The sequence below is a fragment of the Ambystoma mexicanum genome, chromosome 2p (genome assembly GCF_040938575.1).
Source record: "Ambystoma mexicanum isolate Mex_15411 chromosome 2p, UKY_AmexF1_1, whole genome shotgun sequence".
Lineage (NCBI taxonomy): Eukaryota > Metazoa > Chordata > Amphibia > Caudata > Ambystomatidae > Ambystoma > Ambystoma mexicanum.
In genome coordinates this window covers 1,126,549,791-1,126,567,318 of record NC_090923.1, presented here as the reverse complement: position 1 = coordinate 1,126,567,318, position 17,528 = coordinate 1,126,549,791, and the positions used below count along the sequence as shown (strand labels likewise).

The following is a 17,528-nucleotide window of genomic DNA, read 5'->3' as shown; positions in this document are numbered from 1 at the left end:
CTTCCCCTTCGGGAGTATGCTCAGCCCCCATAGACCCGCAATCCCACAGTGTGTGCGAAAATCTTGCCAAGGCAAAAGAGGAGTTGACCTCCTTCAACGCCATACTCCCAGCTGAAAATACTTTGCGCGCCCATCCATCCACGCGCTCATCGTCCCTATCCGGAGGGATGGTAGGGTACGCAGCCTGTTTCGAGGTAGCTGTGGCTGCCTGGATCACCATACTCTAAGGAGTGGGGTGAGATGACAAATAGCCGGGGTCGCTACTGGAGGGGCAGTATTTTCAAGTCAGAGACCTGATTACTCTCCGGGGTTTCCCCAATTCTTGGCCACCCTGGTTCTGCAGAGCAACATGAAATGGCAATATGGGATCGGTAGGAGGACCCTGATCCAAAATGTCCATAATATCATCCTGATCATAGTGGTTAGTAGGCCTGGCCCAGCCCAAATACTCCACCACTCTCGACATAAGGCGTCAGTAGGAGGAGACTGCATGTTCCCCAGGGTCTGGGCTGCCGAACTCAAACTCAGGAGAAGTGTCTATACCACTTGCATCATGCAAGGTATCACAAAGAGCCTGCATCCTACTCTCCTCCGAGATGAGGCATTCTGGTACATTAGGGGTCCCAAACTGGAGACCAAAGGGAGCCTCACCTTCATCAGAAAGTTCCTCCTCCTCAAAAATGAAGTGGCGAGACAAAGTCTTTCTGAGGTAAAGGAGTACACCTTTTCTCAGGTATCACAGTCAGAGGATTGCAAGTCGACTTAGACACCACCTTAGCAGGTGGTTCCACTGTAACCAGGGGTTTTGCTGGCAAATTTGTCACCGACAGCGTCGATTGCGTCAAAGGCATCGAAGGCCTGGATAGGGTTCAGGACGCGACAGGCACTATCGACTGGCATGACACCAATGGCATCGACGGCTTCGAAGGTTTGGATGGTTTTGGTGGAGACGAAGACCGTGACCACGCATCACGTCTCGAGCTTTCCTTACAAACCTTGTCCGAGCGAAGCCTCGAAGGATCCCAATGAGGACTGCGCCGTTTAGTCGGGCTAGAGGACTCACGAGTATCAGGCCAAAACCGTTCCCCGCCAGCTTTCACAGAAGGTGCAGGGAGGGCCTTGTCCTGTTGTTAGAAACTTTCAAGCATTTTCACCCAGAAAGCTTACCACTCCATGGGCGTCAAATGTTTGGACAGGCAACTCACCCTTTCGGGGGTGCCACCTGAAGAAAACAACAGGAAGGCGACCGGCAGTGCCTTCTCCTCGAGCGCTTCGATGAGGCGGATGAGTGGCGGGAACCACTCCTGGACCTTGAACGATGGACCTTATCCCTCCGAGGAGAGTCACCTCTCGACTCATCAGTCGAAGGCCCAGCAGGTCAGACTTATGGGGCTTGGACACCTTTCCTACCTTCAGTTTCCCCTTTCGTTTCCGCAAGGCCTTTCCAGTCATCGACTGGCACTTGGAGCACCTATCCGTGTCATGGCCCCCACCGAGGCACCACAGACAGACACGATGCAGATCTGTGATGGACATCTTGTATCCGGAGTCCCGGCATTTCTTGAACCCGGACCGAGGTGTCGTCGGAGTGGAAGACAAAGACATACCGAAGAATATCTTCACAGGTTTGTGGAAAAAACAAAACGGAGGCTACGCGTGCTGTGCGTGCTACTTAAAACATCCAATGACGTCACCCTCGACAGAGGCCTTCGAGGTACATCACCTGATGCCATCGGCACAGGGTGCCGTCTGCCGAAAAATTTCCAAAGCAGCCGAGATGTGGACACTACATGTCAAATGAGGAATACGTTGGAGGACACAATCCATTCGAAATACAGATACATCGCATGTGGAACGCCATGCATGCAGAAGTATTGGTAAACAGGGGCAAAAAAATCAGAAAGCTTTCTTCTTAAATTTTAGTTGTATCTAATATGAGTAAAAGGGTGTTCCAATATGCGAGGGAAGACTACAACCCCAAGAAATACAGTGAAATATCAGTACCAGTACAACCATATAAGTGTTTGACGTTTAGAGAGAATGCTGGCTCCTGTTCGTGCTACGAGGGAGATGGAGCGCTGGGTGGAAATGAACTTCAGGAACGGCTGGGTAGAAGGTATGTTTATTATGTTAATTATTTAAATATGTGTATGGATGCGTGTATGCTTGTGTTAGAAGTGAGTGCATGAAGATGGGTGCTCGTGCGAGTGCCACGTGTATGCTGTGTGTGAAATTAATGCTGTGTAGTGTGAGTATGTGTGTTGGTGCTGGGCCAGGGAGCTGAATTTTGGCAAGTGTGAGTGAAAAAGTTTGTACAACAGTATTTTAAAAGTGCCATTGTTGTACAACCCCCCCCACTTTACACTGGCAAAAATCAACTCTCCTTCTGTAGTGCTGGGAAGCCCAGGGGACAGGGATGGCATTTTCTATTTTTTACTGGACATCCATCATAGATGTCCAATAAAAAAAAAACATGCCTGACCACTGTGCCCCCGAGCACCTTGCACACACACAATTGTCCGTTTGTGTGGCGCTGCGGGCACAGGGGTTAGGCATTGTTCTTTTTTTACTGGACATCCATGATAGATGTCCATTAAAAAAATAACATGCCCACACACTGGATCCCCAGCTCCTCACCCCAGGGGGCGGCATGGCATTTTGTTACGGAGTATGCCCAGTAAACAATGCCAGCGCAATCCCCTGGGATTCCAAGCGCCTTACATGCAATCTCATGCTTGACACCTAAGCCCCCCTTTGCCTCGCATGCACACAATTGATTATCTGTGCATGTGAGGCGTGGAGGACCCAGGGGGGAGAGGGGAGGCATGCCATTAATTAATGGGCATCTATGTCCAGTAAAAATGGCATGGCTGTACCCTGGGACCCCTGCATCTCACACACATCTGCCAGTCTGTCTCTTGTCATCAAAATTCTGCAAACAGTCCTTGTGTCTAAAAAATATCTGTCCCTCACACTTAAGTAAACAATCAAAAGGTGCAAGGGAAATGCTTCCAATTCAGGCTTAGCATTAAGATAAAATGTACATTATACATCATTAACACAAAACATTCATACACAAGAATTTAAACATTTCACACGCAAAACCCAAACAGAGGCTACATACTTCATTAATCAAAATATGCAATTTTCATCCCTCGTTATTTTCAGCAGCCTATAGGCTGCAATGCAACAACAGTTCTCATTTGCCACTGAAAAAATTATGGTCGCCTTGCGGAGATATATAAGGTGGAAATACAAAGAAACTGTATAACATCTTCCACCATGGTTGTACAGAATGGACATTTATCTAGAGAATCTTTCTTCCAATGTGCAACGAAGTAATGAACCAGAAGAATTCCTAAACTGTAACATTAAAGTCTTCTCTATCCTTTTACAAGGGATATCTGGATAAGATTCCAATAAAAAACACTTTTCAACTCTAAAAATCCTAGCACCACCATTTCCCCCCACGATTGTTTGCATATCATTTAAAAAACATTTATCGTACGCCTCCTCAAAACAAGTTTGTAATTATGTCCCACCCGAAGGGGGTCATTCCAAGCTGATGATTTGTGAGGTCACATATGACGACCTTGTGAGGCAGATAGTTGGTTTTTAAGGGGACTATAATTTCTTGGAGAAGGTTGATCAGTCTTAGTCTTGATTAGAGGTAGAGGCAATGACAATGATTTAAGCTTTTCATTAATTACTTTTTGCATTTCAAGTGTGGTATGCATAGTGACAATAATAATAGCAATGTTTCTTAATTACTTATTTCTCATAAATAAAATATGTACTTTTCTACTTAAGAAGCATTAATTAAGTGTTCATTACTGAGTGTTCTGTGAGAAGTACTTGAACATGAACTTAAAGAATGGGTCATCTCTATCTAAATGCATTGTGTACTGATGTGTTATATATGGTACATGTCTTACTACACATACCAAGGGTTACCGGATGGTGTGAGCAGAGGACTATCAATAAAAATATATGTAAAATTGGTAAACCCCTCCTGGGCAGATGAGAGTAGCCGCTTACTGCAGGGGTTGTTGCCTACTATCGTTACTGATGCACAATGATGGGTATATACTTTTCCCTACCCCTGCTCTTAATAGAGCCTCTGCTGGGGGGGGGGGGGTGGAGGGGCTCTTGGACACTCCACTCCCCTGGGGGTGAAAGCTCTGTATGGGGATAGTGGAACACGATCAGCTCAATCCTCACATAAAAGGGACACCAGGGCTACAGAAATGCATTGCCCGCATCAGTATTGGACTCCAACTGAAAGTAATTGCTCAGATCCCTTCCTTTCAAATGCTCTGTGTCCTCACACACTCACCTCAGCACTGTGCAGATTGATGTAAAACCTGGATCCATCAGAAGGCGCCTTCCAGGACTTTTCCTGGGCCTGAGAACAACTGAAAAAAACAAAGGCCGATCAGAAAAAACTAGAAAGAGACTCAAAATGAGAGAGAGGATGAAAGCCAGTTAAAAAGAAATTTGAGGAAAATTAGACAATCTACCGACAGCTATATGGTTAGGCAGACAGGATATTATACAGATGAAACAAAAGCCAACACAGAGAACACATTTGACAGCTAGGAGGGACAAGGCACACACAAGAAGTGCAGAAAAAGTCTAAACAAGGTACATGGACTGTTGAACTACATATCATTTCTTTAATACTGTTGTTCAAATTGTACTGATAATTCCGGTCTGAAAACAAAATAATTATTACAAGCACATGAATGTATGCAAGATGCAGTGCTGGAGAAAGGTCAAAGTGGAGAAGAGTAGAAATTGAAGAGCGAAGCATCTTTGGAATAAGAGGACACTGAGCAAAAGAGATCCCTTTCAACATATGCTGTAAAGTGGTTACCACCCTTCACTTATGTATGTGTTTTATAAAGCGCTACATGTTGCCTGGGTTCCCTTGTGGATGGGGTCATCAAGTTGAGTCTTATTATTGTCTTCGGTTGATTAGGTGCCCGAGTTACATGTCTGCTTCTGTAGTCCACCTCTTTTATAATGGGGCCTGCTGCAATAGGTCCCAACAATCTAGTGGTTTCATTTTCCTTTTTGGCCTACTCCAACATAATGGGCCTGATTCATGGAATGTTTCCTATGGGATTGCGCCATTATAAAACACTTCCATGAATCAGGCCCTTAATCTACATGGGGTACAAATAGATTTTCTCCATTGTCTGGCATATTACTGATTCTGGCTTGAATTTCCAGTTTAGAATCTGCCAACCTGAGCCACTCGTAATGTTTTACCACTACCATAGTAAATGCTTCTCTGGCTGCTGTTTCCGCTTCATCTAGCCTGGACTTAATTAGGGCATTTGGTACAATTTTCCCCTCATGCAGAAAAGCATGTGCTTGTAATACAGATTCTTCTGGCAAATGCCTCCCATTTTGCCCCATCATATCATACAAACAGGGCATTTGAATTGGCTATGTGTACGTTGAATGCTGCTGTAGTAGCAATGTTTGCTTTCTCTGACTGTTGGTGCCTCTGAAGTTGATGCAGGAGTCCATCTCCTCTTTCTAGCAGCAGTGATGATTAGTGAGCCAACCTTAGGGTGACCTCATATCAGAATAAGTTCTGATAGAGATTGGAGATGACGTAGATTACTCACAGTAATCGTATTTCTTATTGTATCTGCTTAGATTCACATGCTGTGCATATAGTCCGACATCGAGTGGTAATCGCAGAGTATTGCATTTTTTTCCAAAGATTGAAAAGGGACGTCAACATGGGCCTGACTGTAACACTATCCCCAACATGACGTGCAGTGTACCCAAACTGCTTCACGCGTCGAGGCCCCATCGGTTGTTTTTCTTCTGCCTTGCGGAAACCTTGCAGAATGCGTGAGTGAGTACAAAAGAGAAAGGTGTAAGAGGTCTATGTTTCTTCTACTCCAAGAGGGGAAGAAAGGTGGGCGCATGTGAATCTAGGCAGATAAAATCATCAGAAATACGATTATGGTGAGTAATGTATTTCTTCTGATGCTTGTGAATCTGCTTAGAATCGCATGTGTGCATAGACGAGCAAGCAGTACCAGGAGAAGGTGGTGGGATGTGTGAAGGAACAGTAGCAAAGAGATGTCTTAGCAGCTCTTGTCCCACCTGAGAATCAGACTTGGAGTGTGTGTCTAAGCAGTAGTGTTGGGTGAAGGTATGAACAGAACTCCAGGTTGCTGCTTTGCAAATGGAATCTAGAGGACCATTTGCAATGAATGCTATGGTAGCCCCTGTGCCTTGAGTAGAGTGTGCTCTAGGCGTAAAGGGTAGATTTCTCTCGGCAAGGGTGTAACACAGTGTGATGCAATATACAATCCATTTGGAAATGGCTGATTTAGAGACAGGGTCCCTTTCTCTACCAGCTGCCACAGAGACGAAGAATTGGTTAGTCTTTCTCAGTGGTTTAGTCTTCTCAAGGTGAACTAGTTACTCTTACCTTGTAACGTTCTTTCGATGGGATGTTCCTCCGACGTATTCCTTATCTTAGATAGAAATCCTTCAGCTTTGCTGGCCTCGGAAAATTTTTTCGCCAGAGGGCGCTGCGCGTCGATGATCGCCGAGTCGATGACCCTCGACGGCCTCCGTGCCGACGTCGACGTCATCCTGCCTATAAAGGCCGCGCGCAGCGTCCGTTGCTCAGTTCCGTTTTGTAGTCCCCAGTAATGTTTTTGGATTAGACTAATCACCTTGAAGGAGCATAGGCTGCAAACCCACAGGAAGTCATACTGCGGGGATGGATGGGAGGGTCGATAAGGAATACGTCGGAGGAACATCCCATCGAAAGAACGTTACAAGGTAAGAGTAACTAGTTCTTCGAAGGGATTGTGTCCTCCGACGTATTCCTTATCTTAGATAGACTCCCATAGCAGTGGTATTGTGACTGGAGGCGGGAGTAATAAAAGTTATGTTACCCTTCCAGAATGGACAGAGTGTAACACAGCCTTGCCGAATCTAGTTTCTTGACTAGAGGAGGAATCCAGGCTATAGAATTTGGTAAATGTATGTGCGGACGACCATGTGGCAGCCGCACATATATCTCGAATTGGCACCCCTCTTTGAAGGGCTGAGGATGTTGCGATACCCCTGGTAGAATGAGCCCTTAGATTTTGAGGAGGCTCCTTTCCTGCCAATTTGTAGCACTCCAGAATGGCTAAAATAATCCATCTGGAGATGGTTTGTTTTGTTATTGGAAGGCCCAACTTATGTCCTGCATAACCTACAAAGAGTTGGTCTGCTTGTCTGATCTTAGCCAATCTGCTGATATAAAAGCTCAAGGCTCGCTTAGGGTCCAGCCTGTGCAGTCTCTCTTCCTCCTTCCCCGGATGAGGAGGAGGGTAGAAAGAAGGTAATATAATCTTCTGAGTGATGTGAAACTCCGAGACTACCTTCGGGAGGAAGTTAGGCTTCACCTGAAGAACAACTTTGTCCTTGTAAAAGATTGTATGTGGAGGTTTACACGATAAGGCTTGCAACTCGCTAACCCTTCTAGCAGATGTCAATGCTATTAGCAAAACAGTTTTGAGGGTGAGAAGCTTCAATGAACAAGAGTGTAGTGGTTCAAAAGGGGCACCCTTTAGGAAGTTTAAAATTAGGTTTAAATCCCATAAGGGAACTTGAAAAGGTTTCGGGGGATAAACATTAGTTAATCCTTTTAGGTATTGTATTACCAATGGAATTTTGAAGTATGAAGGCTCCTCTGCAGTGCGCTTAAAGATTGATAGCGCTGCGAGATAGCCCTTAATTGTGCCAACCTGTAGGCCTGAATTAGCCAGGTAAAGTAAGAATGACAACACCATAGGTGTACCACAAGAAAAGGGTTCAAATTCTTTTCTCTGCACCAGCTGCAAAATTTGTTCCAACGGCAGCGGTATAGAGTTTTAGTTGCCGGCCTTCTGGCCGAAAGCAACACCTCCATAACATCATCCGGAAGGTCCCAATCCTTGTACCTCAACCTTTCAGACACCAAGCGTGAAGGTTGAGGGTCTTGATGGCTGGATGGAGAACCTGACCTTCCTTCTGCGAGAGAAGATCCTCTCTGTATGGCAGTCGAATTGGAGGGCAGATGGACATGTCTAGAAGGTCCGGGTACCACGTTCTCCTGGCCCAATCCGGGGCAATTAGGATCATGGTCTTCCGAAACCTTCTCAACCTCCTGATCATTTGAGGAATGACAGGGACCGGAGGGAACGCGTACAGAAGTGGGAACTCCCAGTCCACTACGAACGCATCTCCTAGAGCTCCTCTCGGGGGAAATTCCCTTGAGCAAAATCTGTCGCACTTCCTGTTGATACTGGTGGCGAACAGATCCACTTGAGGGGTTCCCCAAAGGGCGAAGATCTCTTGAAGGACTTCCTGAGCTATCTCCCACTCGTGAGAGACTGTGCTCTGCCTGCTCAGAGCGTCCGCTGTCAAGTTCTTCTCTCCGGCTAGGTGAATTGCCGATAGAGAGATTCCTTCCTGAATTGCCCAAAACCAGAGCTGCATCGCCTCTCTGCACAGTGGTAGTGAGCCTACGCCTCCTCTTTTGTTGAGGTAGTGCATGGCCACTGTATTGTCCGTCATTATTAGGACGTTTCTTCCCCGTACAGACGGCAGAAAAGCCTTCAGCGCTAGTCTGATGGCTCTCAGCTCCAACAGGTTGATATGTAGTCTGGACTCCGATGGAGACCAACGACCGCTGATGGTCAAGTCGTTGGCGTGAGCTCCCCACCCCGTGAGTGAGGCATCCGTGACTACTGTTATCTCCGGCCATGGTTGCCAAAACATTTCTCCTTTCAGGATGTTCTCCCGACAGGCCCACCACTGAAGGTCTCGGGCTACTTTGACCGGGATCCGAAGGAGATCTGTCATCCTTCCTGAGAACTGTGACCACTGAGTTCTCAGTGCCCACTGGAGGGATCTCATTCTCAGGCGAGCCTCCGGCACGAGGAATATGCAGGATGCCATGAGGCCTAGCAACCTCAGAAAGTCGTAGGCTGGGAGATATTGGGCATTCTGAAATCTGATGACCATCTGCAGAATATCTCGAGCCCTCACCTCTGGTGGCAAGGCTCTTCCCAGGGAAGTGTCCAGGACTGCTCCAATGAATTGGAGTCTCTGTGATGGTATCATCTGTGACTTCTTTAAATTGAGGGAGAAGCCCAGCTTGTGAAGGAAGTGGCAAACATAATCTAGTTGTCTCTGAACCTGTTCCGAAGATACAGCTCTGATCAACCAATCGTCTAGGTAAGGGTAGACATGAATCCCTTCCCTCCTTAGACTTGCAGCCACAACCGACATTAGCTTGGTAAAGACCCTCGGGGCGGAGGTTAGCCCAAATGGCAGAACTCGAAATTGATAATGAGAGCTGCCAATTGCGAACCTCAGGTATCTCCTGTGCCTGGGATGGATCGGCACATGGAAATAAGCGTCCTGGAGGTCTAGAGATACCAACCAGTCCTGAAGCTGGAGGGCCTGAAGGATCTGAGAGAGAGTCACCATCTTGAACTTGTCCTTTCGGAGGAATTTGTTCAATTCCCGTAAGTCTAAGATGGGTCTCAGTCCTCCGTCCTTCTTCGGTATTATGAAGTAGGGGGAGTACCAACCCTTGTTCCTTTCCGCTACAGGTACCAGTTCTATGGCACCTTTCTCTAGCAGGTCTAAAACCTCCTGCAAGAGGAGCGGATCTGGAAGCTTCAAAGGGTTGTTCCCCGGTGGATGACTCTGAGGGATATGTAGGAAGGGCAGGCAGTAACCTTGGGCCACTGTCTCCAGAGCCCAAGCATCTGACGTAATAGCCTGCCATTCCGTCAGATGGTGAGTTAACCTGCCCCCTACTGGTGTTCTGTGAGGGGAGACCTCAGAGTGGTTTTGAAGCGGCTGATGCAGTTGCCGAAGGTAAAGTGGCTCCTGCTCCTGCGGGTGCGGCTTTCTTTCCCCTACCCCGTCCACCACGGGTAAATCTTCCTTGGCCTCTTTGAGCCGGTCGTCCTCTGCCCTTTCCATATGAGGAATAGTAACGAAAGGACCGTCCTCTCCACGATGATCCCGAAGGACGAAAGGTATTCTGACGGATAGCAGCTCCCAATGACTTGGCTGCTGCCTTGGACGTTTGCAGTTTCTCCAAACTGTCATCCGCCTTCTTTCCAAAGAGGGTAGAACCGTCAAAGGGCATATTCAAAAGCCTGGTCTGCACGTCAGAGGCAAAACCAGACTTCCTCAACCACGCATGCCTGCGGATTGTGGTACTTGCCGCCATGGCCCTGCTGATACTGTCAGCAGAATCTAGGCCAGTTTGTAGGGTCTCGCACATCGCATCTTTACCATCCCTGATGATGTTTAAAAATGCGTCCCTTTCCTCTCCTTCTTGGAGGCAGTCAGCCGCTGATGAAGCGCACTCCCAAAGGGTGTGGCTGAACCTAGCGAGCGTACAGGTCGCGTTAATAGACTTTAACGCCATGCTACAGGCAGAAAAAACCTTCTTAGCCATGGCATCATACTTTTTGTCATCCCTATCCTGCGGAGCAGTGGGGTATGCAGATGTGCTGCCTGATGAGGTTGCAGCCTGTACAACTAAGCTCTCAGGAGTAGGGTGTTTTGACAAATATTCAGGGTCAGAACTAGCCACCCTGTATTTTGTTGACAGTTTTTTATTTACTGCCGGGATAATTTCCGGCGTTTCCCAGTTTGTCAAAATCCTTCTCTGTAGAGCAGAGTGAAATGGAACCACAGGATCCTCCTGTGGGCCCTTGTCCAGTATGTCAGTGAGGTCATCCTGCTGAAAGGCAGGAGAAGGTGCAGACCAACCCATAAATTCTATGATTCTAGACATCAGAGCTCTATATGGAGTCTCCGCATGTTCTCCTGGGTCTGGTTTGATAAATTCTGCTTCAGGAGAAGTGTCCAAGCCACTAGCTTCCTGAAGTGCATCCTGAAGATTTTTTAATCCTCTTTCCTCAGAGGCGAAAGTCTCTGGCTCTGGTGATGTGGTCCTCTGTAAATCAATATCTTGGTCTGAATCCTCCCTTTCCTCAAAAATCGAGGTTAAAGGGGGATACTTTGGTTTTTGGAATGGTATAAACCCCATTTCCAATGCAGAAGGAGCCATCATCACAGGCCTTGAAAACGTCGATGTCGTCGACACCGACGTGAAAGTACTCGAAGGCGCCGTGAAAAGCGTCGAGAAATGTGTACTAGGCCTCGAGGAACTCGAAAGGATCGGAGTCCTGCTCGAGAACGACGTCGACGTTCTCGGCGTCGAGTCGGAGGTCTTTTGTCTAACCGTTGGCTGTGGAGTAGCCGTGGTTCTTTCCTTCACCGGCGTCGATATCGGCGTCGACGTCGGCGTCGACTCGATCGACTGATGCGCCGATGAATCCTTCGACAACGGCGTCGATGGCGCCGACCTCTGTTTCGAAGGAGTTTTCGACGATGGCGTCGATGATGCTTTATCTCCCGATGGCTCGAGGCGCTTTCGGGTTGACTTTTCCGCCGGGTACTGCGACTCGCGGCGTTTAGATTTTTTGGGTTTTTTACCCGGGGTATCACCCTCAGCTGTCTTCGAGGGGGACGAGGCCGCTTTCTCGAAGACGCTTAGCATCTTTTTCCTGAATTCCTCCCACTCAGCTTGCGAGCTGCGTTTTGTGGGGCAATGAACTCTCTCAGGAGAACTCGACGAAGATGACGAAGTGGATCTCCTACGTCTCTTCTTCGAGTGTCTCGATGTCGACGAGTGGTGGGAGCCACTTCGTGATCTAGAACGAGAGTGTTTTTTATGGTGAGGAGACGAACGTCTCGACTCTACCGAAGAAGCTTTCGAGGAAGTTAAAGTTGACCTACCTCTCTCGAGCTTCCCCCTACGCTCCTTCAAGGCTTTCGCCGTCATGGAAAGGCATTCCTCACACTCCGAACTCTGGTGCGTGATTCCCAGACACCACAAACAGACCCTGTGAGGGTCCGTCAACGACATTTTCTTCCCGCAGTCTCGGCACTTTTTGAAACCGGACCGAGGGGTCGTCGGGTCGGAGGAGGATGCCATCGATATCGAGGTTAGATATTATATCGAGAACTGAGCAACGGTGTTCCGAGGCACAACGAAGCGCGGAAAAACGGAACTGAGCAACGGACGCTGCGCGCGGCCTTTATAGGCAGGATGACGTCGACGTCGGCACGGAGGCCGTCGAGGGTCATCGACTCGGCGATCATCGACGCGCAGCGCCCTCTGGCGAAAAAATTTTCCGAGGCCAGCAAAGCTGAAGGATTTCTATCTAAGATAAGGAATACGTCGGAGGACACAATCCCTTCGAAAGTACATTACTGCTCTCCTGACGTCTCTTTCTGCCAAGTTAGTGGGGTTTTGAAAGAAAGTGGGAAGCTCGACTGACTGATTCACATGGAGCTTTGAAATGAATGTGGGCGTTAAAAACGGGGGTGTGCGCAAAACCACCTTGTCTTTGTGAATAGTTACAAATGGGTCTTGAACTGAGACGGCTTACAGTTCACCAACTCTCCTTATCAAGGTGATAGCCACCAAGAAGGCTGTCTTATAAGTGAGGGCCTTAAGGCTAGCCTCGTGCATAGGTTTGGAAGGAGGTCCCATTAACGTTGTGAGGACAACATTCAAGTCTCATCCGGGAGTTGGGTTGGAAATAGGGGGTGAAGTCTTTTTAACTCTTCCATAAAAGCCTTGAAGACAGGAAGTTTCCAACATGAAAGCTTGTTCTGGGATTTGGTTCACTCAGAGAGCTGCTAGGTGGATCTTTAGGGAATTGAAAACCAGTCCCAAGTCCAATAGGTGTGTTAGATAAAGGACAATATCTTTGAGGAGCAGTCAATAGGGTCAACGTTCTCATCATTGCACCAGATAAAGCGTTTCCATTTATTGGAGGAGCAATGTCTGGTGTTGGGTTTTTGTGCTTCCCTGAGTATGTCCAAACATCTCTGAAGGAGTTGGAGGTGGCCAAACTCTGACTTCAGGTGCCAAGCTGCTAAGTTGAGTGTCTGGGGGCACAGATGCAGTTTCTCCCCTGGTCTTGCGACAGCATTTTGTATGGGCAAGTTCATATCCTTCAACACATGGAACGGTTGCCAACTAAGTTTCCTGCAGCCAACATGTAGGCACCCACACAGTCTAGTCCCTAAGAACCAGACTGTGCGGTGCAGTGTTTTAGGGTGTGGTAGCCCAGACTACTTTACCTGCACTACTTTACAGGGTAGGCTATATAAACCACACCCAAGCTAAAGAACGTGCTTTGCGTTATTCTGCAGCCAGCAGCGTAACGCTCAGCGTGTTCAGAGACCAGCACCCGGCGTTCCTGGAATCGCGGACCTGCAGAGGAGACAAAAGAACATTATTAGCAGTTCCAGTTTACCTGCAGTCTTCCATCCTTCGATCCCAGCTGCTTGCGGTCTTCCATCCCGTTGGCAGCATCTTCAGGACATTGCGCTCGCACCGGAACGAAGCACCTTGGGAGGAGAGAAAAAGGGACAACATTAAACAGGTTACTCACGGCAAGCTCAGCAGTAACCAAAATCTCCTCACCTGGCTGGGCATATCTTGGCCGGTTCCGCTCCGGAAAACACTGCACGCCCAGAAAGACCATCGTAACCTGAAAAGGAATAAAGAATACAGGTTAGCCCAAAAAGACATCAGCGCGCCACACTTCGCGCTGAACCTACCTTTCTTCATATGCTCCACGTCCATAAATCTCAGCAGGAGCCAAACCCAAGCTGGGAACAGTCTTATTCCTCAGAATAGGTCCTCTACTAACTTTTGGAACCATTTTCCCATCCACAAGACTCTCCCCCTGTCTTTTTCCCCAGCTCCCCAAACTTCTGAAAACTTTGAACTTTTTGGGCACAAGGCCCCAGTCAACTTAGGGTTGGACTTTAGCAGCTAGGGTTACATTCTTGGGGACTGCCATTGCAAATAATACTGTCTTCTGTGATGAATCCTTTGGAGTCATCACTGATTCCCCGCCAAAGCTCTCCTCCCATGCGGCCAGACGACAGCAGCCGCTACCTGATCCTGACCCTGGGGGTGGTATTATGAGGGAGGATCACATGGGAGAAGAAGGCTGTTGGGGAAAAGTACAGACCCCATCAGGAGAGATGCTGGATTCTTCCATTCGAAGAGAAGGCTTCATCATTCTGAAATTCTTGATGGCTTGTTGTCACTATGCCAGGCCTTCTGTTAGTAAACTCCCAAAAAACCTTTTTGAAAATCTCTCTAGGCGAAACATCATTCATACCTCATTCATACCTCATACACTCATAGCACACTTAGTATTTCCTGTCTTCCCAGAAAATTATCGTACTGAGACGAGGAAGGGGAGTTAGGAGTTAATGCAGATCAGAAGAAACACAGTCAAGCGTACAGACTAGTTGTTTTAGGGAGGCCGTGCATTGCCAGCATATCTCCCCCTTTGAGTTAAGTATGACTGCTCTGGCATAGATAGCACTATTAAGCGTTTGGTCTATTTTGGTTGGAAACCCTGTCTTGTCTGTAGGTGAGATGGTTTTTCGTCCCTCACCAAAAGGCTGTGGAAAAACCTACCTAAACAGTATTTGTTTGGGGTCGCTGCTGAACAGCCTGCAACATGGCTGCACTTCGGAACCTCTGTGACTGACTTGGATCATCTGGCCCGCCCGTTACTTAAATGGTCTGTTTGCTCAGTAAAAAACGGTCCACTTGCTATCGGAAATCCTGGGGCAGCCGCTGGGCAAGACTGAAGAACCATCTCGACTCCTCAACAGAGTATTCAGCACGCTTGTGAGCACAGCCGTGTGGTCCTGGTACTGGAGGGGGCGTTGTGAAGGCCGCTGATACTGGAGAAGGCGAGCTGGTGCCTGTAGGCTGGCCCAGACATCCACGTTGATCAGGAGGCCGACCTGGGTGGAGCACAGCCCCGGTACTCAGTAGCAGCTGCTGACAACCTGCAGGCTGTGTATAACGCACTGGGTGTGGCCGACAACCTGCACGATCGTCCATAGGACCTGAGTCAGCCACAACATCTCCCGTGCCTGGAGCGGCAGCACCTTAAAGGGATGGTATAGTAAAAAATTTTATTTAAAAAATAGATAGGCCACATAAAAAGAAAAATACTAGCATCCTCCGTTTTAAAACTTCCTATGTAAAATTTTGAGCTATTCAAGCTCAAAATTCGAAAAAGCAAGCACAGGGGCGCAGCCATTTTGTGAAATGGAGGCCCTCCTGTGCTGGCTTTTGCGGCACTAATGAAGGAAAAGCCAGCCAGCTGTAGTAAACAAAGTCTACCGCTGGGTGGCTTTCCCTTCATTAGTGCCGGGACTCGGAGGACGCGGACCGGAGACCAGAGCAGGAAAGCTGTAGCTGAATCTCGGTAAGTGCTATTTATTTTTTTTACAAAAAATAAGCACTAGCTGCGTTTTTTTTTCTAAGTTTTCCGGGCTGGAGGAGCCCGGAAAACTTAGAAATAAAACCGCAGCTTTAAAAACGTTGTATTTATGTTTGCGGTCACTTTTGAAGCGACCGCAAACATAAATACAACGTGATTGTGTCGGAAAACGCTGCGGTTTTTCTTTCCAAGTTTCTCAGTCTCCTACGGCTCGGAGGAGCCTGAGAAACTTGGAAAGAAAAACCGCAGCGTTTTCCGACACAACCGTGTGTGTTTCTGCCTGCTGTGGCTATCACTTTGGGTCTCCGGTGGAGCGTAGTGTTTCTACCTGCAGCTGATTTCCCATTTGGGGCTCTCGGGCTCCCCGTGGGGAGCCCGAGAGCCCCAAATGGGAAATGCTACGTTGTCTGCCTAAATCTGCTTTTCCATTTGGGGCTCTCGGGCTCCCCGTGGGGAGCCCGAGAGCCCCAAATGGTAAAGCAGATTCAGGCAGACAGAACGCGGTTGTGTTGGAAAACGCTGCAGTTTTTCTTTCCGAGTTTCTCAGGCTCCTCCAAGCCGGAGGAGCCTGAGAAACTTGGAAAGAAAAACCGCAGCGTTTTCCAACACAATAACGTTGTATTTATGTTTGCGGTCGCTTCAAAAGCGACCGCAAACATAAATACAACGTTTTTAAAGCTGCGGTTTTATTTCTAAGTTTTCCGGGCTCCTCCAGCACTTACCGAGATTCAGCTGCAGCTTTCCTGCTCTGGTCTCCGGTCCGCGTCCTCCGAGCCCCGGCACTAATGAAGGGAAAGCCACCCAGCGGTAGACTTTGTTTACTACAGCTGGCTGGCTTTTCCTTCATTAGTGCCGCAAAAGCAAAAGCCAGCACAGGAGGGCCTCCATTTCACGAAATGGCTGCGCCCCTGTGCTTGCTTTTTCGAATTTTGAGCTTGAATAGCTCAAAATTTTACATAGGAAGTTTTAAAACGGAGGATGCTAGTATTTTTTTTTTTATGTGGCCTATCTATTTTTTAAATAACATTTTTTACTAGACCATCCCTTTAAGCGGCGAGGGACTGCCGAATTGCCTCAGAGGTTCCAGCTAGCATCACTAGAACCGAGCCCCGAGCACAGGCAACTGTTCTGTCTGACCTACGCCAGGAAAGCACTGTAGGCCCAATGGATGCCAGGTGAGTGCCATGTGCTGTGGCTGGTGGACTGTGCCTACCCTGCAACGCTGATGCTATGCTGATATTGAAAGGACCGGCACTGGCCTGACTGATTGCGCTGGATAAGTGCAGAGGCTTGGTGCGGCGTAACCTCTGATCCTCGGAGCCAGTAGTAAATACTGCAGAATAAAGTGGGGCCACTCCCAAATAAGTGGGGCACTTCCTACCACCAGTAAGTGGGTGCAGGTCAGGAGCTGTTTGAGTTAATTGCTGGGAGTCATTCCTGCTGGTGCCCAACTGTCTCACACTGAGGTGTAGGGGTTGGCTGTGTAGGGGCCCTAGCTGCTAGTCACCTGAGGCAGCAGTGTGTGGCCCTGATGGATCAGTTGCCTAGGTGATTTACATTATACCCTTCAGCTCTGCACTGGGCCGGCCCCAACCGTGTATCACGGAGGGCTTATACCCAGCGGAAGCCTTGACGAAAGGAGGAGGCAACCAGAAGAAGCAATGCAGCCTGGAGGCGTCTGCGCATCAAACCAACAGACCCTGAGCTGAGCCGCCTTCCGAATCCAATGAGGAGACAGGCCATGGAGAACAAGACACCCAAATCTCAAGCAGCTTATGGAGGGTACGCAGGTGGGATTTGCCTCCATGACAGATACGCTGGACGGTATCACTATTAATATCAGCACCTTAAATGGCAAAATGGAGAGGGTGTGCTCAAAAGTGATGGAGGAGGAGATGCACATTGGAGTGGCGGAGGACGACATAGTGAACCTCAAGAACCACTTGACGGGAATGGCCAAGGATCTAAAGAGGGCCTGGCTCAAATGCGACCACTTGGAATCCAGGTTCAGCAGAAACAATGTCTGCATCGTGCAACTCGTTGAAGGTTTTGGCCGTAGCCCGGTGGAGGAAGCGATGGAGGCCCTACTTAAAGAACTGCTTGGGAACCAGGCCTCCTTGTCAGCGTTTGTAATTGAACGGGCACATAGAA

At 48.2% G+C, this 17,528-nt stretch overlaps 1 protein-coding gene across 1 annotated transcript in view; it reads right to left on the bottom strand.

The window, feature by feature from the left end:
* TMEM179B (transmembrane protein 179B) overlaps window positions 1-17,528 on the bottom strand; it is a 150,497-nt gene that overhangs the window by 28,242 nt on the left and 104,727 nt on the right. Inside the window, exon 4 of the mRNA XM_069645170.1 lies at window positions 4,337-4,415. Coding sequence (XP_069501271.1) covers window positions 4,337-4,415 — 79 coding nt within the window. The remainder of the gene's footprint in view (window positions 1-4,336; window positions 4,416-17,528) is intronic.